The 25,558-nt window shown below is 36.5% G+C and overlaps 1 protein-coding gene and 1 long non-coding RNA gene across 2 annotated transcripts; one reads left to right on the top strand and one right to left on the bottom strand.

The window, feature by feature from the left end:
* Positions 1 to 1,910: 1,910 nt before the first annotated feature.
* Positions 1,911 to 4,737, bottom strand: LOC136233716 (uncharacterized). Its single transcript, XM_066023422.1, has 5 exons — positions 4,661 to 4,737; positions 3,142 to 3,421; positions 2,650 to 2,801; positions 2,223 to 2,538; positions 1,911 to 2,142 (listed from the first exon to the last, which is right to left on the bottom strand). Exons 2-3 carry the CDS (start codon positions 3,419 to 3,421, stop codon positions 2,698 to 2,700), a joined length of 384 nt encoding a protein of 127 aa, XP_065879494.1. The 5' UTR covers positions 4,661 to 4,737; the 3' UTR covers positions 1,911 to 2,142; positions 2,223 to 2,538; positions 2,650 to 2,697.
* Positions 4,738 to 16,793: 12,056 nt separating this feature from the next.
* On the top strand, positions 16,794 to 17,522 carry LOC136232098 (uncharacterized). The gene is made up of 2 exons (XR_010690303.1): positions 16,794 to 17,039; positions 17,167 to 17,522. It is a non-coding gene; the product is annotated as an uncharacterized lncRNA (long non-coding RNA).
* The last annotated feature ends 8,036 nt before the right edge of the window (positions 17,523 to 25,558 follow it).

The following is a 25,558-nucleotide window of genomic DNA, read 5'->3' as shown; positions in this document are numbered from 1 at the left end:
TTAGAAGGGATATAGGAGGTGGGATAGGGATAGGGATAAAAAACACGAGATAAGTTATCCCGTGTTTGTTTGGAAGATAGAAGAGTGAGACAGATGAGGGATAAGCCTCTTATCCTTCAAATCCTATACCCAGGAGGGGGGTGGTATAAGGAGGTGGGATAAGCTCCTGCGATTTTAATAGAATGGAAAAGTCCATCTTATCCCTCAAATTAATGTTATGTATTTTAAATAAGGTTAAAATAGTAAAATGTATTATTTTATCCATATCCCTATCCCACGTACCAAACATTGAATAATAATTCTCGACTATCATATTTTTATCCTTATCCCAATCATTTATCTTTGTCCCTATCATATTTTTATCCTTATCCCTATCCCAATAGAATACCAAACACCCCGATAGGGAATAGGAATAAGACTACAGTATATATAAAAAAGGCAAAAAGCATCATGAGCCCTCTGATCTTTCATTGTTTGGTGTATTAAGCCCTCGGTCTTTAATTTAGACACATTGAGCCCCTGATCTTTCATTGTTTTGGTACATTAAGCCCTCGATCTTAGACACATTGAGCCCTTGATCTTTCATATATGTGTGTATTAGGCCCTTCTATAAATCAATTCACATATGAGTGTATTAAGGGTCTGTTTGGTTAAACTAGAAGTGTTCAACGATCGGTTCGGTCTGAAAACCGAACCGAATTAAAACAACTGAATACCAAATAACACCTAAAATAAAAACGAACCTAACCGATTTATATTAACAAACCGAACCGAACCGATTATTCGGTTCGGTTCAGTTTGGTATTCGATTTCATCATTTATAAAATAAATTATTAAATAATTATTAGTTTATACTATATTTAAAATATGTACATTAAAATTTCATCATCCTAAACTTAAATAACACCACATTCAAAAAAAAAAAACTTAAATAAACACCCTAGAAGTAAAAATAAAAATGGGTACTTGGGCAATGGCCGGAAGAGATATAAATTGTCAAACAAAAATACTCTATGCATTATAAACTGTCACATTCCTATTCGGTTCGGTTTGTTAATATAAATCGGTTAAGTTCGTTTTTATTTTAGGTGTTATTCGGTATTCAGTTGTTTCGGTTCGGTTACCGATCGTTGAACACTTCTAGTTGAACCAAACAGGCCTTTAATACACTCATATGTGAATTGATTTATAGAAGGGCCTAATACACCCATATATGAAAGATCAAAGGCTCAATGTGTCTAAATGAAAGATCGGGGGCTTAATGCACCAAACAGTCAAAGATCAGGGGCTCAATGTATCTAAATTAAAGATCGAATGCTTAATACACCAAACAATGAAATATCAGGGGGTTCGGAATGCTTTTTGCCTATAAAAAAACCTAACTAGCATATAAAATAAAATGAATCAAATTATATATAAAAAAAAACTCAACACTGTGTACATGTACATATTGTGGAAGTTAAGGGGAAAAAAATTGTTTTTGATTTCATTTTCTTGGAATCAATTTTGATTAACATGTATTAAAGAAGGAATGAGTCATTCTCTTGTCTAGGGGAATCACATTACCATTTCATAATTAAACAAGAAAATAGCTTGTTAATACATTCTCAGGGGTGTCAATATGGGTTCGCGGGTTGTAAACGGGTCGTGTCAACCTACTTAGGTGACTTGTTTAGGTCAACCTTAACCCGACCTGTTTAATAAACGAGTTGATACGACACGATCCGTTTATTAAACGGGTTAACACGGGTTGACCTAGGTAACTCGTTTACTTAAACATATCAAACATGACTAAAAAATTAACACAACTCGTTTGACCCATTAACCTGCTATATATCAAAATTTGTTAAATGGGTTATATGATTCGTTAACCCATTAACCCATTATAACAAAAATCTAATGTAAATAAATAGAGAATGTTAATTAGAATGTATAATATTCAACAAATATTAAAATATACTCAAACACAATTAAAAAAAACATAAAATCAAATCAAATTGTATCCAAATCAAATTCCATTCAACTTAAAATAACAGAATTGGCATATTTGATTCAACTTAACACAACAGAATTGACATCTTGTTGATTAGCTTTCAATCTCCTTTTCAAGTTCTTCAATCTCCATGTTGTTTTCTTCCACACCTAAAAGACAAAAGTAATTATTAGAAAATAATTAAAATATTTTAACTACAAAATAAACAAGTTTTATAAAAAGATTATACCATCAACTCCACGTGAAGCATAAAGCCAATCTTTAGCACATAGCAAAGCTTCAACAACATCAGATTTGAATGCACTCCTATATTTGTCAAGAACTCTTTCACTATTGCGAAATGCATTTTCAGAAGCTCCAGTTGTAATTGGAATAGCTAGCACATCTCAAGCTAAGGCCGCAATTTGAGGGTACCTATATTGGTTTGCTTTCCAATAAGCCAATATGTCTAAATTGATCTTTCTATCCATTCTTGGCTCATCAAGATACAAATCTAACTGAGACTTTTGAGAAGTAAATTCAGCAGCATCTAAGGAATCAAATTCCTATATGAATTATAAAAAAAAACCATTAAAATTATATCCATAAATATCTATGGACAAGTTTAAAAAATGAAAATGAAATGAATAAGAATTTAGGGTCAAAATAAAGCATACCTTCCCCCAATCTAAAGCAACAGATGAAGAACCATTCTGATCCAACATTCAATTGTGCTTGCTCATGCTATTTTCACCAGTTGATCCACAAGCATTTTCCATATTTGAAGAAATCTCATACTCATAATACAAGCCATACAAGACATTCCTAACTTGTCTTGCTTCAATTAACCCATCATCACCATACAACTTCTTATAACAATACTCAACAAAACCTATCTTGTACCTAGGATCTAAAATCACTGCAATGGCCATAATTCTGCTATATGCACTCTAATATTTTTTGAACTTCGCCATCATTTTGATTGCCATAGAACTCATATAGGAATCTTCACTATCCATGCTCTCTTTCAAAGTTAAATGGGCAGTAAACATTAGATATAACATCAAACTTTGTTTGCACCAACAATCCATCACTCATAGATATAATAGTTTGACTTATATCTCTTGTATCTTTTCTAGGACACTTCAATAAATGTCGTTTCATGTTACCTGTTCCATAAGTGCCATCAGCCTTGTATGTTTTTCCACAACCTTTACATTTTGCAGTTCGTCTCTTGTCATTTTCCACAATACGTTCAAAGTGATTCCACACCGTTGAAAAGCATCGTCTACTCCTCTTTCCTTTTTGCTTTCTAATTGGCATCTTTGATTCATCTATCTCCATAACATCATCATCATTGCCATCATCATCATCAGTATCAATGTCTTGACTTCCAATCTTTGCTCCACTTTCAATTTTCACCCAACCAATTTTTGTAGTACTAGCCATCTGCACAACAGTATAATAAATTGAAATGAGTCATGGAAATCTAATTAGCATAAATATTGAGACATGAAAATTTCAATTCTATTTCAATAGTGCCCACAATCTAAGTGTAGTCTAATTATAGAAAAAAAAATCCATAGGTTGTTTGAACCATAAATATTGAAATTTATCTGAAATTAAATAAAAATTATAAAAAATATCCATAGGTTGGTTCAGATTAATTTAAGTTATTTGGCTTTATATGTAGATCATATAATACAAAAAATTGCTAAGTCTTTGTGGTTTAAATGTGGTGAAGAAAAATGTGTAGTGTAATATAATCTTGGTGGTTTGTGAGTCATATAATCTAATATTATAACTTTATTAATTTTTAGGTATAATGAATATAATAAAATATGCAGTTTCTGTTTCCTTTTAATAATATATGGAATGTTCATAAAAATATATATATATATATGGAAGGTCCAATTAAGGAAAAAGACAGAAAATGAAAAACAAACCTTGTTAATCAGAATATATAGGATTATTTAAGGCTTAAGGTGTAAAAATACCCCCTAACGTTTTGGGTCAGGAGCAATTTTACCCTTAACGTCTAAAATGGTGCAATTTTACCCCTAACGTTGGAAGCCAAGAGCAATTTTACCCCTAACGTTGATAAATTGAGTCAATTTCAGACACTATTATAAAACACAGATATTTTTGTTTATTATTCTGCGTCAATTGCATAATAATTCGTTTTTCATGTTTTTTATAATTTAATAATAGAATTTGAGATTAATATTTATGAATTCGGTGGATTTTTTGGATTTTTTTTTGTCTAATCCGTACAAAAAGACAGTATATTTTTTTATTTTTTTCCACATCCCAACGAATGTTTGTGATTTGTTACATATGTATTAAGTGTAGATAACGAGATTCATGACGGAGAAGACAGTTTGATGAATTATTTCTCAAATTGATCCAATTTAGGAGTAAAATTACTCTTGGCTTCCAATGTTAGAGGTAAAATTGCACCATTTTAGACGTTAGGGGTAAAATTGCTCCTGACCCAAAACGTTAGGGGTATTTTTGCACCTTAACCCATTATTTAAATTAAGAAATCATAGACTTATGAACATAAGGAGTTTATGTTTTACCTTTTCTATCTATGGAAGGTCCAATTAAGGATAAAGACAAAAAATGAAAAGAAACCTTATTAATTATTTAAATTAAGAAATAAATTGCAGTATATACTATACATACCTGATGGATTTGTTGAGAAGAGAGGTACACCGATTGAAGGAGTTGAAGAAGAAAAGAGCAGTTGACTCCGCAGTAGGCAATCTCTAAAAAAGGAGGTTTATGAATTAGGTTTCAGTATATATATATATAATATGGACAATTACTATCTTACCCATAATAATATATAATATTTATAAGCATATACGGGTCAAACGGGTTACATGGGTCGAGTTAAATGGGTGCTCGGATTGGGTCAACACGACCCACTAACACGTTAAAACTACACGGGTTGTAATTATTTCACAGGTCAACCCGCAACCCGACCCGTTTCATAAACGAGTTGAGCGTGTCGACCCATTTGACCCGTTTATGATTTTAACCCATTAAGGCTCAACCCTAATTCGTTTAAATTACGGGTTACGCGGGTCATATTAGCGGGTCATGACCCATATTGACACCCTTCTTATTTAAATTTCAAGACCCGAAAAAGTAGAGAAACCTATAATAAACTAATAAAACAAATATGTGCATTAACACAATCTGAATAAGGTACATATATTGCGATCCCAAAGTGCATTTTCGGAATCAGAAAAGCGATGAGTAGAGGGACGAAGAGATTGAAGGGGGTGAATAAGAAATGCAACTTCACATTTTTGTTTTATCGTTGAAGTCATAATCCCTAATTGAATACAAAAATAGAATTAAGATTGGTATAACTCTAATAGCTTATAAGAATAAAAATGGAGGACGAACATATGAAGAGCAGTTGCCGGCCAGTTAGGGTGGATGAGAAAATAGAGATTGGGAGTATCTTTGAATCCGAATTAGTTGAGAAGGATGTGAGTTTATCTGTACTCAAACCACTGTGATATATGTGAAGATTGAATCCGCAAAATGGTCTGGGAGAGAGAAATACGCGATAAGGGAAAATGCATATCAGAAGTGTTTTTGAATTTTTTAATAACTTAAATTAGATTAAGGGGAAAATGATACATCAACAACTGCTTCCATATTGTGCCACATCAATTAGTAGATGCTTTGTTTTTATGACAAGTGTTATTTTTGTTCCTCATTTTATATAGGGTTAATTAAAAATCTGGCCCATTTTGAAAGCCCATTTACATATTGAGCCTAGTTGCAAACATTTTACAAATTTAGACACTTTCACTATACTTGGACAAACATACCCTCATCTTCCTCATTCATTCATCTTCTTTATTTATTTCTTCTATTTCAGAGAGCAGCTCCGCTTTCCATGGCTTCCATAACTTCTTCCCTTCCCGACCTCATTTCCTCTCTTATTTTTTCTGCCAAATCCGAATAACTAATTTTTCCTTCGTGACCGCCGATTCTCTTCTTGTTTCTTCTCCCCAATTTTGTTGAACTTCAAGACTTAGATAGGAGAAGCTCCTCCACGATAGCAAATTATTCCGTCGACTTGCCCCTCCGATCGACTGCATTGCTCCTCGATGACGCCGATTACGCGGTGGCTCTTTTCTCTTTAGAAAAACATCAACAACCATGTTTATTCTAAGGTGGGAACTCTTCCAACACTCTTGATTTTTTAAAGTCTGGAACCAACTAGATATTGGTGCAATCTCAACTTGTTTGTTGTAATTTCATTTAATTGTTTTTTCTTCTATGGCAAAGAGTTGTATTCTTGTTAACTTAAACTTTGCAAGTGTTAATTGTTTTTGGTTGGTTGTTGGTTCTAATTAACTATTCTTTTTGGTTTAGATCTGTCTATCTTTAGTCGATGATGGAGTTTGCGATTCTGACGACCTGAGTTTAGAGGGCGGAGTTGGAAATAAAGGATAATGAAAGTAGTTTAGGTTTATGCAATTCGAAACCATACATCCCATTGAGACTATGTATTTTCAATAAATTCTCATTATACTGCACTTTTCTGCAATTCCCGACATTTTTTCGCATCATGATAAAATGCGACAAGCTCATACTACTGAAGTCTACCGTATCATGATAAAATGTGACAGACACGACAATCTCATACTACTGAAGTCTGTTGCATCATGATTCATGATAAAATGTGATAGACGCGATAAACTCGTACTATTGGTGTCTGTCGCATTATGGTAAAATATGACATACGAGACAACATTAAAAACACTACACCATTGTTGCATTAGGTCAAAATGCGACAGATGCGATAAATGTCGGGAATTGCAGAAAAGTGCAGTATTACGAGAATTTATTGAAAATGCAGAGTTTTAATGAGATGCATGGTTTCGAATTGCATAAACCTAAACTATTTTCATTAATTATTGACATATACATCTTATATACATCATCTTACATACATATGAAAAGCAAAAAAAAAAAAAAAAAAGAAAGAAGGAAATATAGGAGTTTTCAATATGTCTGAAGTTGAAGATGAGGAATAAGGAAGATGATGATATTTTTGTCCAAATGTAGTGAATGTGTCTAGATTTGTAAGATGTTTGACAACTAGGCTTAATATGTAAATGGACTTTCAAAATGAGTCAAATTTGTAATTAACCTATTTTATATATATAATAGATTTGGTTAGCCAAACACTCTAAGTGCATGTTTGTTTCTATTTTTCAAAACTGCTTTTTGCCTTTCACTACTAAATAGGAGATAGAAAGTGTTTGGTCAAATTCTGAAACAACAACTAATATCAGCAACAACAAGCAACAAATAAGGATGGTAACTAGTAGGGTACCCGCGGGTATTGTCAATCTCAAACTCTTACCCGTTTATTTTTTAATTACATGTATCCGTTCCATTACCCTAACGAGTATACTTTTTGCATCCCATACCCGACCCATTTAATTCACGGATACCCGTGGGTACCATTACCCGTTAAGAATCAATAAATAAAACAAAAGATATTACAAATTTAACAAAATATAAATTTAATAAATCATTCATCTAAAAATTGAATAAATGGAACCTTAATTAATAAGAAAAAGTAGCTTAGCGGTATACATCAATGTTTGAAAACAAAAGGTTAGCATTCAAATCTCGCATCTTACATCTAATTTTTTTTTAAATATTTTTATGGACAAAGTACGAAAAAAATGCTCGTGGTTTGCCTTATTTATAAATAGAGGTATGTGGTTTAAAAGTTTGTAAATAGAGGTATGTGGTTTTTTTTTACAATTAAACTTTTAAATAATTAATGACAATAAGAGCTTTTTTTTTTTGCAATTTCATTTATATATTGACAAAACATAAATTCTAAAACCAAATTGCAACTATGTAAAATGAATTTAAATATCAATTTAGTTCATAAACTGTCAGATTAGTAAAAATGTAAAATTCTTGCATATTATTTATTGTTTCGATTTAGGAAGTTTTTTTTTTCGGGGGTTGTGTTTTGCTGATATGTAAGAATAATTTTTTTAAGATAAAAATGTTTTTGGTTGTAATCAGAATTTAACTGTGTAGTTGTAATACTTTGTTTTCTAAGTAAAACATACCACATGTTGAGGGATCATACATGGGAATTGGTTTCAGATACTGATCAAATTGGTAGACTTATGGTGGAGTTTTATCAGAATTTGTTAGGTAATGGGAATGATAACAGAAAGTATTGTGATGCTTCTGTTTTCTCCTTTGGAAATGTGGTTTCTATGGATTGTTGAAACATCTTTCCACATGATTTTGATTTGACAAAATTATTTAAGTTAATCCATGATTAAGACAATTAAATTTAAGTGCTTTGATTTAATTGTACTAATATGTTTGTTCAATGTTGAGGATGATCATAAATGAGAAAAGAAATAAAAAAGTAAGACAGGACGAAGTCAGCATGAGCCACAGAAGCTGAGTAGAACATGACTCAACATAATAAAAGAAAAGTCTTCTTCAGAACAAAACGCTTGAAGATGAAGCTGACTGAAGAAGCTGAGTAAAACATGACACAGCCTCGCCAAAGATAAAAGATCAAAAGGCAACGTCTATAAGATCAAGTTGGGTGTTCCTTAGGACAGCGCGAATGATCCGTTTACTAAAAGACAAGATCCGACATGAGTCTGTGCCAATACAGAAGCTTTGGAATTATGTAAGGAGACAGTTTCGAGACGCATGGGTCAACTGGCGTTTGGCTAAAAGACGAAACTGGCGCTAGAAGATGAACCTGGCAGGAAGAAGACAAGCCTGGCACCTGCTAAATTCAGACGACATGATTGGCCTGCAAGACAGTATGCTGACCAGTGAATGACGCAAAAAGACCGTTTGAATTCAACGGATACATCCAAATTCAAATGATTGTAGCCTCAGAATTCACTATAAAAGGACAAGCTCTTCATTTGGAGCCATTGCCGAAATACAAAAAGAGAAAAACATACATACAAGCACATACAAACAAGAAAAAGCAAATTCTTACACCCAGATCCTATTTCTGTGTAAAAGTCTAGATTGAATTTGTATTCATCTAAAGTGTTCTTCATCTAGAAAGAACAAATTTGTATCAATTGTAAAGATTGAAAGAGTGGTGCTGAGTACTCGGTTTTAGTACTCAGCGGTGGAGAAAATCTGAGTGTTTGGTTATAGCGCTTAGTAGGGGTTGAGTAGACGAATAGAGGACGGTACTCTTGCATACTCAATTGTTTGTAAACGGTTTGTGCTCTACCTTTAAAGAGCTTAGTATTGGATTGAAAAAGCCCGAAAGGATTATGGGGACTGGATGTATGCGGTGAGGCCGAACCAGGATAAGTCTGCTGAGTAATTTCTAACTCCTTCTCTCAATATATATATGTATGTGTTGCTTGTTTAAATTACTCAGAATATAACTTGTATAAGCTGACACTGAGTAATTGGAGTGCTGAGTTGGAAGCTGACCTTAAGTGTTAATTCCCAACTCACAAGTGAAACGGTTATAGTCAGCCTCTGACTAAAGCTGTCTTACATCTCGCTCGGCCTTGCTGACCAAAACTGAGTAAAGTAATTTAAAGAATTAAATTAAGTCAGCATATTTACTCGAAAAAGTTAAATTAGTTCCTAACCCCCCCCCTTGGAACTAATTACACGGGACCAACAAGTGGTATCAGAGCTTAGTAGCTCACTACTCAAAGATAAAACTATCTTGAGCTGATCCTTATAAATGTCTGAGAACAACACTCGTTTCCTTCATGGAAATCAAACAACACAAATACTCCCTGGGGGATTATCTATTAGTCGGCCTCCCTTGTTCTTCGGATCAAATTATACATTTTGGAAGAACATGATGAAAAACTTTATTCAAGCTACAAACATGAGTGCGTGGCTTGTAATAGTTCAAGGTCCATATGTGCCTTACAAAACGGTAGACAATGAGAAAGTTGTTAAGAGTGAAACTGAGTGGTCAGAGGATGATCTTAGAAAACTACAAAATAATGCTTCGGCTATCAATATGCTTCACCGTGCGTTAGATGTTGCAGAGTACAATAAAATTTCAGGTTGTGAGTCAGCACAGGAAATATGGAAGAAGCTGTAAGTGACCTATGAAGGCACCATCAAGGTCAAGGAATCAAAGGTGAACCAACATATGAGACTTTACGAGCTGTTCGAGATGAATGACAATGAAGACATCTCCGAAATGAACGCTAGATTCACTAACATCATAAATGAGCTGAAAAGACTCGGCAAGAACTTCACAGAAGAAGAGCAAGTGAAGAAAATCTTGAGAAGTCTACCCAAGAGCTGGCAAGCTAAGAAGACAGCTGTGGAAGAAGCTCAGGACTTGACCACATACAAATACGATGAGCTGATCGGATCTCTGCTGACCCACGAAATATCAATGAAGAACTTTGAAGCTAAGGAAAAGTCAGAGGACAAGAAGCAAAAATCTCTTGTCATGAAAGCTGACTCAACAGAAGCTGACTCATCAGATGATAAGGAGATGGCCATGTTCACAAGAAAGATGAAGAAGCTGTTCAAAAAGAACGACAAGAACAGCAAAAGGTCATTCAGTAGAAGCAATAAATACAAAGCTGAGCCCAGCGATAGCAGATATAAAAAGGACAGCTCGAAGCCTGTCACATGCTTTGAATGTCATCAAACTGGGCATATCAAATCAAGTTGTCCCACCTTGAAGAAAGAAAAGAAAGGCAGCAGAAAAGCAATGGTGGCAACATGGAGTGATAGTGATGAGTCAACCTCATCAGAAGCTGATGCCATGGAGTCAGCAAACATATGTTTTATGGCTGATGAAGCTGCTGACCAATGATAATCTGAGCAAGCCGACCTCTCAGATGAGTCTGACCAAGAGGAACACTCCAATGAGGTAACATCTCTTCTCTTGCTTAGAAATAAAATGGTTAACGCCCTGAGTGATCTGTATACACTGACCAAAAAGTGTAACAAGAAAATAAAGGCACTCAGCAGGCGATGTGATGAGATTGAGGAGGTCAGACTGAGTGACATCCGACATCTCCTTCAGGACAACACTAGGCAAGATGAAAATTTAAAAATAATGCATAGATTTATCTCTGAAGTCCAATCAGACTCTAAGAAGCTGAGAAAGGACATCACAACTATACAGAACCAGCTGAGTACATCGACTAAGAAAAGGTTCCATCCTAATGCTGAGTATCATGGTACTGGTCAGCATGGATGGTACACTCAGCAGAACAGTCAGTGTGACTGTTGTGGAAAAAGAGGACACACAATAGATGTGTGTTGGTATACTCGGCGAAATGTCCAATGCGACTTCTGCGGAAAGAAAGCCCATACCACTAAGGTATGCTGGCATGCTCAGCACAATCGTGCTGCCCAAAAACAAAATCACCCTCAAATGCTAGCTTATTGTGACTTCCGTGGTAAAGCTGGCCACACCATAAATGTATGCCGTCACAAAATAAAATATGATGCACCACCTGTTCATGCTAACCAACGAGGACCCAAAAAGAATTGGGTACCTAAAGATGAATAGTTTAAAATGCAGGTGAGCCTGAGGTGCGCGGAGAAGTCAAAGCTTTGGTATATTGACAGCGCATGCTCGAGGCATATGACGGGTGATGAAACTCAATTCATCACACTTGAGCATAAACGAGGTGGAAGTGTAAGCTTCGAAGACAACAAAAAGGGTAAGATAGTTGGTTCAGGTACTATCGGAGGAAACCCTACTATTGAGTCAGTCTCCTTATTCAGGGGTCTCAAATATAACCTATTGAGCATAGCTCAGCTGTGTGACAGCGGTAGAAAGGTTGTATTTGATGCCACTGAGTGTCGGATACTCGAGAGAAAAATAAACGATTTGATTTTAACTGCCTCTCGTGTTGACAATGTTTACATGTTGAGTTTAGAAAAGAATTTTTCGAAAAACATATGCTTAGTATCAAAGGAAGATAATTTCAGGCTATGGCATAGGAGACTTGGTCATGTAAGCATGGACCTCCTTGCCAAATTAACAAGAAAGCAATTAGTTGAGGGTTTGCCCAAACTTAGATTTGAGAAAGATCAATTATGCAATGCTTGTCAGCAAGGTAAACAAACCAAAAAGTCTTTGCAAAGTAAAAATATTGTCTCAACCAAGCGTCCATTGGAATTACTACACTTGGATCTTTTCGGACCTGTCCAACCACTCAGCTTGGGCGGTAAGAAATTTTCCTTAGTCATTGTAGACGATTTCTCTCGATACACTTGGGTCATCTTGCTGAGTAGCAAGGATGAAGCTTTTGAGATGTTCTCCACACTGATCAGAAAACTTGAAAATGACAAAGATTTAAAATTAGCTCACATCCGTAGTGATAATGGCGGAGAATTCAAAAACCAACAGTTTGATGAATTCTGTGAAGTCAGCGGCATTGACCACAACTTTTCTGCTCCTTGAACTCCTCAACAAAATGGGGTAGTTGAGAGGAAGAACAGAACATTAGTTGAAATAGCTAGGACAATGCTGAGTGAGAATAGGCTTCCAAAGTATTTCTGGGGTGAAGCTGTCAACACAACATGCTATATACTCAATAGGGCTTTAGTTAGACCTATTCTTAAGAAAACCCCCTATGAACTTTGGAAAGGACGAAAGCCCAACATTGGATACTTTCGTGCTTTTGGTTGTAAATGCTTTATACTCAATACGAAAGACAACCTTGCCAAATTTGATTCAAAAGCTGACGAAGCGATCTTTCTAGGGTACTCAACTAACAGTAAAGCATATAGGGTGTTCAATAAATGAACTCAAGTCGTAGAAGAGTCTGTCCATATCGAGTTCGATGAAACTGACCCTGTAGGTAAATCAAGTCAGTCTGCCGAAGATGACCCCGGCTCAGCTTCCGCTGACCAAAATGGAGTCGCTGTGTCATTACCACACGGGCTGACCAAAGGTAAAAATGAACCTGAACTTACCTTTATTGACCAACCTAAAACTGCAGAGATTGTTGAAACACCTGCTCCTGATAACTCAACATTACCCAAAGAAATCAAAATTCCAAGAGGACACTCGGAGAAGTCTATTCTTGATGCTGCTGAGAACAACCTGATGACAAGAAATCAACTCAGGAGGTATCTTAACAATGTTGCGTTCGTCTCAGTCCATGAACCAAAGAATTTCTCCGAAGCTGAGCACGACGAATTCTGGATCAATGCTATGCAAGAAGAGCTTGATCAATTCAAAAGAAATGAGGTATGAGATTTAGTACCAAAACCTAGAAATCAAAAGACCATAGGAACTAAGTGGGTCTTTAGAAATAAACTAGACGAGCAAGGTAATGTAGTCAGAAATAAAGCCCGACTTGTAGTTCAAGGCTATAGTCAGCAAGAAGGCATTGACTACGGTGAAACATTTGCTCCCGTTGCTAGGTTAGAGGCTATACGAATACTATGTGCATATGCTAGTTTCATGAACTTCAAACTATATCAAATGGATGTTAAGAGTGCATTTCTTAATGGATTTATAAACGAAGAGGTATATGTTAGTCAGCCTCCAGGGTTTGAAGATCCAAAATTTCCAAACCACGTCTATAAACTCAAGAAGGCCCTGTACGGCCTGAAACAAGCACCATGTGCTTGGTACGAAAGGTTGACCAGTTTCCTACTAACCAGGAACTATATCAGAGGTAAAGCTGACACAACCTTATTCATTAAGAAAAAGGGTAAAGACACCCTGCTGGCACAAATTTACGTAGATGATATTATCTTTGGTGCTACTAATGAATCTATGTGCAAAAAAATTAGTAAACAAATGCAAACTGAGTTCGAAATGTCAATGATGGGCGAACTCAACTTCTTTCTTGGACTACAAATTAAGCAAGGGAAGAACGACATCTTCATTAGTCAGTCTAAGTATGCCAAAGAAATGTTAAAGAAATTCGATATGGAAGAATGTAAGCCCATATCTACCCCAATGGGTACTGACACTGTCCTCTACACTAACGAGAAAGGTAAGTTAGTAGACAACAAGTTATATCGAGGTATGATTGGCTCTCTACTTTATCTTACTGCTAGTAGGCCTGACATTCAGTACTCAGTATGTTATTGTGCAAGATATCAAGCTGACCCCAGGGAATCTCACCTTATAGCTGTAAAAACAATTTTTAGATATTTGCAGAGCTCAGTTAATGCATGTTTATGGTATCCAAATACAAATGACTTTACACTCATTGGATACACTGACGCTGACTATGGACGTGATAAGCTAGAGCGTAAGAGTACTTCAGGAGGATGTCAATTCCTTGGAAGCTGTCTAGTATCTTGGTTCAACAAGAAGCAATCGTCAGTGGCCTTGTCAACAACTGAAGCTGAGTACATTGCTGCTGGAAGCTGTGTGGCCCAGGTCCTATGGATTAAGCAACAGTTAGAGGATTATGGAGTACAAACTAAAACAATCGAAGTTAAATGCGACAACAAGAGTGCCATTGACTTATCCAAAAATCCAATCCAACACAGCAGGATGAAGCATGTCAGCATTCGACATCACTTCATTAGAGACCATGTACTCAAAGGTGAGATCAAGCTGACCTACGTACCAATAGATGAACAACTTGCAGATATCTTTACGAAGCCTCTCGCTCGTGAGCAATTTAACATACTAAGGGAATTTATCAGTATGTCTAATCCTCTTCAATAAAATTCCATGTCTAATTGAATGTTGAGTGATTATCATCCTGAGTGATTTGTGCTTAATTAATAACTATTGCATGCTGAGCTAACATGAATTACATAAAATCACCTCATGCTGAGTGGACATACATATTGGGTGGTTATTATAAGCTGAGTTACTAAGCATTCGAACATTCCTACTTCGTAAAACTGTGCATTCAGAAAGTCAAAAACGCTTAGTATTCTAGACACTGAGTAAAACCAGTTATACAATAAATGCTAGCACGCGCATTAAATAGCCACCTAGGATGACGTAAGCACAATAATTAGAAAACACATGCACCGAATGTGTCATAAATGCCAGGGATAACTGTCGATTGATCATCTCGATGTCAAACCGCCATTCCGACCTATCAGATCAACTCGGCACCTCTATAAATAGTGGATGAATTCCCACTAATCCTTCTTTACATCTGAAATCTTTGGCATTCAATCTCTCTCTCTCTCTCTCTTTAATCCCAAATCTTCTCAAAATCTCTCAAAAATCATGTCTGACGATTCTCAGAACATCTCCGGTGCCGATTACAACGAAAATCGCTCCGATGAAAATCCTCCTTCCCCTGCTCAGCAGGACTATGAAGAGACTTCAACTGAGTCTCAAGGACATGGTCAGCATGACCAATCTAAGGCTACCACTCCTAGCAAAAACCCTCAAGCTGACCAAGAAACTCCGTCCAAGAAACAGAAAAAGAAGAAGAACAAGCAACCTAAGGAGAAGGTATTCATTCCTGTATACAACAGCGTAAAGAATTGTGAGGTACTCCGTTGCCGTTGGTTCTCCCCAAGCTTTGTAACGGCTGAAAAACCCTTTTGCGAGTGCATATCCAAGAATGGCTGGACCGAGCTATTCTCTCTCCCCGGTATCACTTACCCGTAGTTGGTAAGAGAATTTTACGCAAATCTTAGGGTTGACGAGTATAATGTTGACCACTTAGTGACAAAGGTCAAAGGGAAAGACATCACTATCACTCCATCCTATCTCGCAACTCTGCTAAAACTAAAGACCAAAGGTTCAGAACTCAGGACCACAAATGATTACTCGAAAGTTGACTACCCTGTTGAGTTCTGCAAACCAAAGAATCACAAAGGGGAAATAGCCAGCACTTGCATGGGTCAGCCTCAGAAAATGGCTCATTACATCCTGACTAATTTCATATTCCCCAAGGTCAACTCCTCCTCATCGGCCTCAAATTTTGAGCAGTGCTTCATCTGGCACATGCTGACCTATCAACCGCTCAACATGCCCGTCTTTCTAATCGGCGCTGTCGCGCCCGTGCCCACGGATCGCGAACTGTTATATATTTTCGATGTAGCTCTCGCTCTACTGGTTTATTAATGGTGATGGACAGTCCCTTTAGGGAGACAAATCCTATGGGGTTTTGAGTCGCCACCAATCAGTTGGACGGTCTGATTGGACACCGATTTGATTCCGAATCGACCCATTCGGGTAAGCTCGGATAAGGTAATGGTCTGCGGTGATTCTAAGCTCGGTTTCCGGTTACGTGTAGGGAAGAGACGTAATCTCACCCTACCCCGCCCGATAAATCGGTACTGTTGTAGTTCTAAATGTTTGCTCTATGTGCTTGTGTCTATGATTGCTTTGAAATGTTGTTAATCGTATCAATTCAAGCCTTTGACGATACTCGTAAGGTTATGGTCATACGACCGTAATAAGATCGTTATCCAACGATCAAAATTGGTAAAGAAACCCGTAGATTATTTTTATTTTATTGATTAATTATAGTTTAAAATATTAACATATTTTTAAAGATATTAATAGTATATAATTAATTAATTATTTATCTTTTATTTATTTAGATCACTATTCAGTGACCGATATAATGCGGTGGCATCATAACCACTATACAGCGGTTAAAACCCGATTGATTGCAAACTGTTATATTTATTAAATAAAAAATAGTTATTGTTAAAACTTAAATTAAAGATGAATTAATCTAACCTTAATTTACAACAATATATAATGTAGATTAAATAAAACTAAATTAAAAGTTAGTAAAATTAAAACTAAAATGGAAGAAAGTTGATATATATACCAGTACACATCATATGAAGCGAAGTGGAGTCGAGCCCATTTAAATTGATAAGTACCCAGGGTCCATATTATTAGAGTTTTTAATTTGGATGTTAGGGCTTGTTTGCACATATCCATGTGCAGCCGCACTCATCCTCTCCTGATCTTCTTCTCCTTCAGAAACGCAGTCATGATCGGGCCTCCTGTCACCGTCGACGGCCGCCGTTCGCAACCTCCATTCTGCTCCGTTTACTAACCTTCTGCTCTGTTCTGTCTTGTTTCCGTCTTCTCCGATGAACTCGAGTGAGTTCAGTGTCGTTTTTTTTATCCTGATATTACATATTAGTCCATTTTTGTGATCTGTGATGGTTGTTGAGTAAGAGGATGTATTTTGCTTTCTAATGTCCTAACAATTTCTCCCTGTTACCAGATCTGAGGCTCGCAGAGATTTATTCTCCAGAATCGCTTTCCTTCCTTCATTATCGGATCCGGTGGCTGCAGTGGTAAGGCTCCTTTGAAGAACACAAAGGGGAGACCGAATGCTATGTTAGATTGATTTAATTATTTTTGTTTTCTTTTGGTTTTCTAATTATCTGATAATGATTTTTATTTTCTGAAACTTGTAACAGCAAAACGAAATATAGTGGAAAGCTTATTCTATGTAAATCGTGGGAGGCCGAGTGATGGTACGGGTGAGATTTAGATAAAAAATGGGTTAGATCTATTCTAAGGATAATTGTAATAATAATTTTTCCACAAATAAACTAGTTTTAAGCTTTTAATCAACATTTACAGAAAATGTAAATCTGCATGATTTATAATAAGATTAGGAAAGCTTAGCAGAAATAATAAAAGGGTGGTAACAAATATTTAAGATGCAATATAATGTTAGTAGTATAGTAAAATATGAATAATATATATACATAGTAAGATGACAACATATAATAAATAGTCAAGTGAAGAATAGATATAGATATAGATAGTTTATATACAAATAAAAGTATAAGAGTTTTTATCTAATATATAGAGTTAGTAAGATTAGTAAATGGTTAGTAGTATAGATTTAAAGTGCATTAAGTAAATAACATAGCTGAAAACTAATAGATGTTTATTTAAAATTTACAAAATCAGATCATTTCAAAAGCAACACAGAGTGCTTTTAATCACAGTTTTTGTAAATTGGAAATAAAAACCCTTAGCTCAAAGCTTTAGGGGACAAATGCATAAGAATTTGTTTGTATTTGATATATAAAAATAACAATTACAATGACTCTCTCTCTCTCTGATTAGGCAAAAAGCCTTCTAATTGAAGAGATTTCTGTCTAAAAAGTACTTCAAAATATGCTCTCTCTAAACATTTGGCCTAAAAATCTCTTTTTCCAAATTGGCTATCAAACTCTCTAAAAAATCCCCCCTCCTCAAATAAGCAAAAACAATTCTATTTATAGCTTGATTTCAGCATGGTTTCTTCCTAATGAGTTTTGTTTTATCTGTCTTGGAATTGAGATTCTTGCATGGTTTGTCTCTTTAGTCTTGAGAAGGGCTCCTCTTATTTTTGTCTTTCTTGTCTTGAAAATGGGTATGTCTTTCTTTGAATGGAGAACCCATAATACTGCACACTTTTGTATTTGTATGGAGAGTTGAAAATCTGAATTTTGAATTCTTGCCTTGGATTATTTGTTGAGTTGAAGCTTGATTAGGAGTTGGGTTAGGAATATTGAGAGGTTTAATTTTATGTTTGCCTACAAAACAAAGAGATGTAATAGATTAGTTTTTTGTAAAATGCAAATTTCATTTCTTAATAAAAGCATCCTATTTTTATTTTTGTTTTATTATTTTTATAATTTAATTTTTTGAATATAAATCCATTCATCATTAAATGGTTCCAAACATAAACTATGTTCTAAATATGATTTTATGTAAAAATTATTTTTAATAGACAATCTCTTGACAAAAATCATATCTAAAACCATATCTATTTCTTAAACATTATAAAATGAAAGAGTTAAATTAACTAATAAACAAAAATTGAGTTTAACTAACAATTTGAAATATAACCAATTCAAAATTATATTTAGAAAACAACACATTAAATCTCATATATATTTTATAGCAAGATTTGAGACACATTTGTTCCAAAGAATTATATCTTGAATGTGACCTGGTAATTATATTTAGATATAACCAATTGGTATACAAATGCCTCATTTCTCGGGTAAATCGTACGTGAGAGCGCAATGTTGTATTTATGATATAATTTATGAACTTGTCAAAATTTCAAATATTATCAGTTAAAACATAAAAATGTCCCGGACAAAAATGGGTATCTACAGGCGCATTCCAACGGAGTACTAGGAAACTCAAGATGGGCTCTCTCATCACAAAAATTCTTCAGGACTATCAAGTGAACATGGTCGAAGAAATTGAGATTTGGGGTACAGAAATCACAACGGCACTGCTATTCGGCTTAGCCTATAACCAACCCATTAAGGCCAAGAAAGGAAAAGGGGTAGAAGAAAATGAAGAAGGGGATAATATGGTTGAAGAAGCACAGGATGTGCCAACCAAGAAAGGGAAGAAGGTAATGGTTGAGAAGGAACCCGCTAACCGAACTAGACAGGACAAGAAGCAGAAAGCTGACCAATCCACTAAGGATGTCAACACAGCTCCGAGGAAGTTGAGAATAATCTCTAGTGCAAAGAAAGATGCTGCTGAGCAAGCTCAAGGGGAACCTAGGTCAGCAGAGAAACAGAAAAGGCAAGTTGAGCCTGAGGAAGAAAGTGAGGAAACCCCTGAAATGCCTTTGAAGAGGAAGAAAACCTCTGGGTTGACACCGATCAAACCTAACCCACTTGACTTCATGGTCACTCCTGAATCACACTTTGTGCGGAGTCAAGAAATTGACCTTGAAAAGACTCCTACTGACCAGGAGGAAGAACTGGGTAATATTGGAGGTCAGCCTCAAGCTGACAAGACAGGATCTGCTGAGCCAAGTGTGAATGTTGCTGCTGAGCAAACTGAGAACCAAGTTGAGCAACCACTGCAGGACAAGGTTGTTAAAGGCCTTGATGCCGACCTTGGTCCTAACTCTGCCTCTGAGTCCTTTGACTCCATTGCTGCTGATCCCTCCTCTCAAACAAATAAGGACAGCTCAGGCAAGCGGCTCAAACGTAAGGCTCTGAAACCCAGATTCATCGACCTCATGGATGAGTCACCACTAAGAGATCCAATCACCGACCTTACCAAACTCCAGTTTCAATTCTTCTCAACTGTCCCTGAGCCCACTCCGGACCAACTAAAGGAAAAACAAGCCTCTGTTTCTCAAGCTGAGGAACAAGCCGATCCCAAAGCTCCTCAAGGTCCTATCTCTGCTGAGCAAGTGCTCGAAGTCCCTGTCGCTCAAGTCAATGAGTTGGCAAAGGAAACCCATGCTCAAGTCAGCTCTGAATTGCCTCAACCTCCAAAATCTCCTCAACTTCAGGCTAATACTGAGCAGGTCAAAAATTCTGCAGATCCACCTCTTCCTAATCCTTCAACGCAGAATGATAACCAGTCAGCTCCTACTGCTGACCTGAATAAAAATCCAGCCACTGACCACGCTGGCACCTCTGTTTCTGGACAACACCAAACACCTCCTCCATCTGGTGTAACTCATATTTCGGCCTCTGAACCACACATTGATGAATCCTATGCATACTTAAATGCTTCTGAGTCTGGAAGAAAGATTATCGACTCAGCTCAAGCTCTACTTCAGGACATTCATCAAACTCAGGTTGATGCTGCTGGGTCTGTTCATGTTGAGCCAACACAAATCTCGTCTGTCACTCAGCTTCTCACTGAAATCAAAGGTCTCAAAGACTTAATGAGTGTCATGACCTCTTTTGCTTCTCAACAGCCTAAGCAAGAGTCAATAATAAAGCTGGCCGAACTCCAGCTGATGATGGTGAATCATATGAACGCCATCCAAGGTCAACTCAACGCCTTATCAGCTATGAATCCAATATATGCAACATCTGCTGAGGTTAATCAACATTTCTCCCAGCTGACCGGAGCTCGTGAGCTTATCTCCGCCTCCTCCCAGTGTTCTATCGAACAGATTGGTGAAGCCATTCGCCTTCTCAACCTGAATAAACAGGAAATGGACACTAACCTAGTGAAGACAAACGAGATTCTGCAGTGTACTCAATCTACCCTTAAGCAGGTTCGGCACACCAACGTTCAACGTCAATAATATGACACTGCCCTACTCAGGATGTATCATCAATCATATGCCAAAATGACGGAATCTATAACTTAGATCGGGAAATCTCAAGAGTATCTCTTAAGTATGCTCAGTGCCAACATTAAGATCCCCGCTTCCACTATGTCCGATGGCATGGAAGTCTTCAACGGTCTTCAGGAAAGTACGAGTCAACTCCAAATGTACTCATCCAAATTGTCTCGTGCTCTTCAACATGGAACTTTCTATCCTCCTCCTCCCAATCCCGATGCTGGCAAAACGGGGGAGAAAGAACGCGCTGCTGGAACTCAGCAGAGAATGGAGGAGATAACTCAGCCTGCCGCCAGAACTCAGCATAAGCATGGTTCAACTTCTGCTGACCCAAGTAATCCAAGAGACCTGCCAAGAGCAAAGGCAAATCTCACCAAGTTCAAGTCAACATTAAAAGATAGATTAGAAATTATCTTAGACTTGTAACTTTATATCTGGCATGTTCTAAGTTGTTATGCTGACTATCTATAGAAGCATCTTTCTATCCAAACTGACTTATCTATATGCGATGCTTACTTATTATGCTTACATGCTGATCTGTCATACTTAGCTATCCATTGAACAAATTAAAGCTTATGAACGTAAGGAAAATACAAGTAAAATATACTCAGCACACATAACTCTAATACCTATGTGCAACACTGAGTAATAACTATATGTTCCAAGTATTGACCAACTTCTGAAAGCTGACCTAGGGTTATTTGAATTAGATCTTGAAAGGTCTAGAACTGAACTAAGTCAATAAAGGCATGTCTTAATTTCACTCGATTAAATCTTAGAAGGTTTAGAGTCAAATTGAGTCAATAGATGCAACCCTTACGGGGGAGTGACTTCAGAAGAATAAAAGATAAATCAATCATGGGGAACGTCGATGCTGAGTTCCATAATTAAAATTTTTTGCCAACATCAAAATGGGGGAGTTTGTTGAAACACCTTTCCACATGATTTTGATTTGATAAAATTATTTAAGTTAATCCATGATTAAGACAATTAAATTTAAGTGCTTTGATTTAATTGTACTAATATGTTTGTTCAATATTGAGGATGATCATAAATGAGAAAATAAATAAAAAGTAAGACAGGACGAAGTCAACATGAGCCACAGAAACTGAGTAGAACACGACTCAGCATAATAAAAGAAAAGTCTTCTTCAGAACAAAACGCTTGAAGACGAAGCTGACTGAAGAAGCTGAGTAAAACATGACACAGCCTCGCCAAAGATAAAAGATCAAAGGCAATGTCTATAAGATAAAGCTGAGTGTTCGTCAGGACAGCGCGAATGATCCGTTTACTAAAAGACAAGATCCGACATGAGTCTGCGCCAATACAAAAGCTTTGGAATTACGCAAGGAGACAGTTTCGAGACGCATAGGTCAACTGGCGTTTGGCTAAAAGACGAAACTGGCGCTAGAAGACGAACCTGGCAGGAAGAAGACAAGCCTGATGCCTGCTAAATTTAGACGACAGGATTGGCCTGCAAGATAGTATGCTAACCAGTGAATGACGCAAGAAGACCGTTTGAATTCAATGGATACATCCGAATTCAAATGATTGCAGCCTGAGAATTCACTATAAAAGGACAAGCTCTTCACTTGGAGCCATTGCCGAAATACAAAAAGAGAAAAGCATACATACAAGCACATACAAACAAGAAAAAGCAAATTCTTACACCCAAATCCTATTTCTGTGTAAAAGTCTAGATTGAATTTGTATTCATCTAAAGTGTTCTTCATCTAGAAAGAACAAATTTGTATCAATTGTAATGATTGAAAGAGTGATGCTGAGTACTCGGTTTTAGTACTCAGCGGTAGAGAAAATCTGAGTGTTTGGTTATAGCGTTCAGTAGGGGTTGAGTAGACGAATAGAGGACGATACTCTTGCATACTCAATTGTTTGTAAACGGTTTGTGCTCTACCTTTAAAGAGCTCAGTATTAGATTGAAAAAGCCCGGAAGGATTCTGGGGACTGGACGTAGGTGGTGAGGCCGAACCAGGATAAGTCTGCTGAGTAATTTCTAACTCCTTCTCTCAATATATATATGTATGTGTTGCTTGTTTAAATTACTCAGAATATAACTTGTATAAGCTGACACTGAGTACTCAGAGTGCTGAGTTGGAAGCTGACCTTAAGTGTTAATTCCCAACTCACAAGTGAAACAGTTCTAGTCAACCTCTGACTAAAGCTGTCTTACATCTCGCTCGGCCTTGCTGACCAAAACTGAGTAAAGTAATTTAAAGAATTAAATTAAGTCAGCATATTTATGCGAAAAAGTTAAATTAGTTCCTAACCCCCCCCCTTTGGAACTAATTACACGGGACCAACATGGATGTGGCTACGAGTTTAGCGGCTGATGTTTCAGAATATGAAATTAAAAAAGCTCTATAGGGGATTGGTGATGATAAAAGCCCTAGAATTGATGGTTTTAATGCTTTTTTCTATAAGAAAGCTTGACATATTATTGGAAAGGCGATTTTGGAGTTTTTCAAGACGAGTAAGCTCCTTAAACAGATTAATACGACTATTTTGGTGATTATCCCTAAAAGTCCTAGTGTTGAATCTTTAAGTGATTTTAGACCTTTGTCGTGTTGCACTATTTTGTATAAAATTATTACGAAAGTCCTTTGTGCTAGATTGGGTACAATGTTGCCTGAGATTATTGCTCAAAACCAGTGCGCGTTTGTGAAAGGGAGAAGAATTATTGATAATATCCTTTTAGCTCATGAGTTAATGAGGAATTATCATTGGGATAAGACTCAGGCTAATTGTGCCTTGAAAATTGATTTAAAGAAGGCTTATGATAGTTTGCAGTGGGACTTTCTTGAAGAGGTTTTGTATGGCTTCTGTTTTCCTGCTAGATTCACTAATTGGGCAATGAAATGTGTTCGTAATGCTAGCTACACTATTGATCTTAATGGTTCTTTGCATGGTTTTTTCTCTGGGCAAAATGGATTGAGGCAGGGGGGTCCCCTTTCTCCACTTTTGTTTGTGGTGGTTATGGATTATTTTTCTAGGATGATGAAAGCTAAACTGCCTGCTGAGTTTCAGTTTTATTGGGGTTGCAAGAGTTTGCAGATTACTCATCTTATGTTCGCTGTTGATCTTTTTCTCTGTAAGGCTCATGTCAGGTCTGTGAAGGAATTTGTGGATATATTGCAGTTGTTTGGTGAGTTTTCTAGATTGCAAATAAATGTTCAAAAATTTGAAATGTTTATCAGTGGTATTTCTGAGGATTTGAAGTAAGAGTTTTTGCAGCAGGTGCCTTTTAAGGAGGGGAGACTCCCTGTTAGATATTTGGGAATCCCTTTGTTATCTAAGAAATTGGCTAAAGCTGATTGTAATAGTTTGGTGGATAAAATTATTGGGAGAGTTAATGCTTAGGGTTAACGCTTTCTCTCTTATGCGGGGAGGCTTCAATTGATTTTGTCTATTCTTCGAAGTTTGAACACCTTCTGGATGCTTGTATTCATTCTTCCTAAATATGTCCTTAAAGCAGTGGATGATCGCTGTAGGAATTTTTTTTGGAATGGGAATAGTGAAAAGAGTACATGGGCTCTAGTGGCTTGGGATGATGTGTGCTTTCCTAAAGAGGAAGGAGGATTGGGTATTAAAAATTTAGTGGTTTGGGAGTTAATTGCAATTAAGGATTCGCTTTGGGGTGTGTGGGTGATTTAGTAGAAACTGAAAAAATTAAGTTTTTGGGGAATTCTGAAACCATTTGATGCTAGTTGGAGTTGGTTGAATCACATAAAATTGGAATTGAAACCCTTATTTAAGTATGTTTTAGGTAATGGTGATGATTTTTCTTTTTGGTTTGATCCTTGGGTTGGTGGAAGCAGTTTGAATGAGAGGTATCATGGGATGCTTACTGATGATAGTGATATTCCTCAAACTGCCAAAGTTAGGGACGTTTACTTGGAAAGGAATTGGTATCTCCCTATCCCGTCTTCTCTTGTTATGTATTCTGCCTGGCAGGAGGTTCTTTCAATATACTATAACAAGTGCTTATAATGCTTTGCGATCTTATCGTCCTAAGGTGAATTGGAGGAATTTAATTTGGGGACAATCTGATATCCCTAAAAAAAGTTTTATTGTTTGGTTAGCTCTTAGGGGTAAGCTTGCCGTTAGAGCCAATATTAAGAAGTGGAATTTGTTGATGGATGATAGGTGTGGCTTGTGTTTGCAGGAACAAGAAACTATTCCTCATTTTTTTTAAATGCGTGAAAGCTGCTCAGGTATGGAATAATATTAAACAGAGGTGCACAATAACAGATATAGTAAATTCTTGGGGAAGGACTGTTAGTTGGCTTTGTAAGAAAGCAGAGGGTAAAACTTTGAAAGCAAAAGTTCGGAGGGTTGCTTTTGTAGCAGCTGTATATTGGATTTGGAGAGAACGCAATCAGTAGTATTTTAATGGTGAGAGTTTTTGTTCCAAGAGAGTGATTAAGCATATAAATAGTAGTGTTAGATTGCAATTGTTGTATAGGAAGAAAATGAGGGTGATAACATAGAGATATTATCCCGAGGACCGAAATAGATATTAGCCTTGAGACCA

This window comes from Euphorbia lathyris, chromosome 6 (genome assembly GCF_963576675.1).
Source record: "Euphorbia lathyris chromosome 6, ddEupLath1.1, whole genome shotgun sequence".
Classification (NCBI taxonomy): domain Eukaryota; kingdom Viridiplantae; phylum Streptophyta; class Magnoliopsida; order Malpighiales; family Euphorbiaceae; genus Euphorbia; species Euphorbia lathyris.
The sequence above is the reverse complement of the archived record's forward strand: the minus strand, read 5'-3'. Positions and strand labels throughout refer to the sequence as shown.

Excerpts from the sequence above, each read along its gene's own strand:
- LOC136233716 (XM_066023422.1), bottom strand. The coding sequence starts at position 3,421 with ATGGCTAGTACTACAAAAATTGGTTGGGTGAAAATTGAAAGTGGAGCA. Across the intron at positions 2,802-3,141 it reads TGATGGCACTTATGGAACAG|TTAGGAATGTCTTGTATGGC; the intron begins GTAACATGAAAC and ends AAGCAAGACAAG.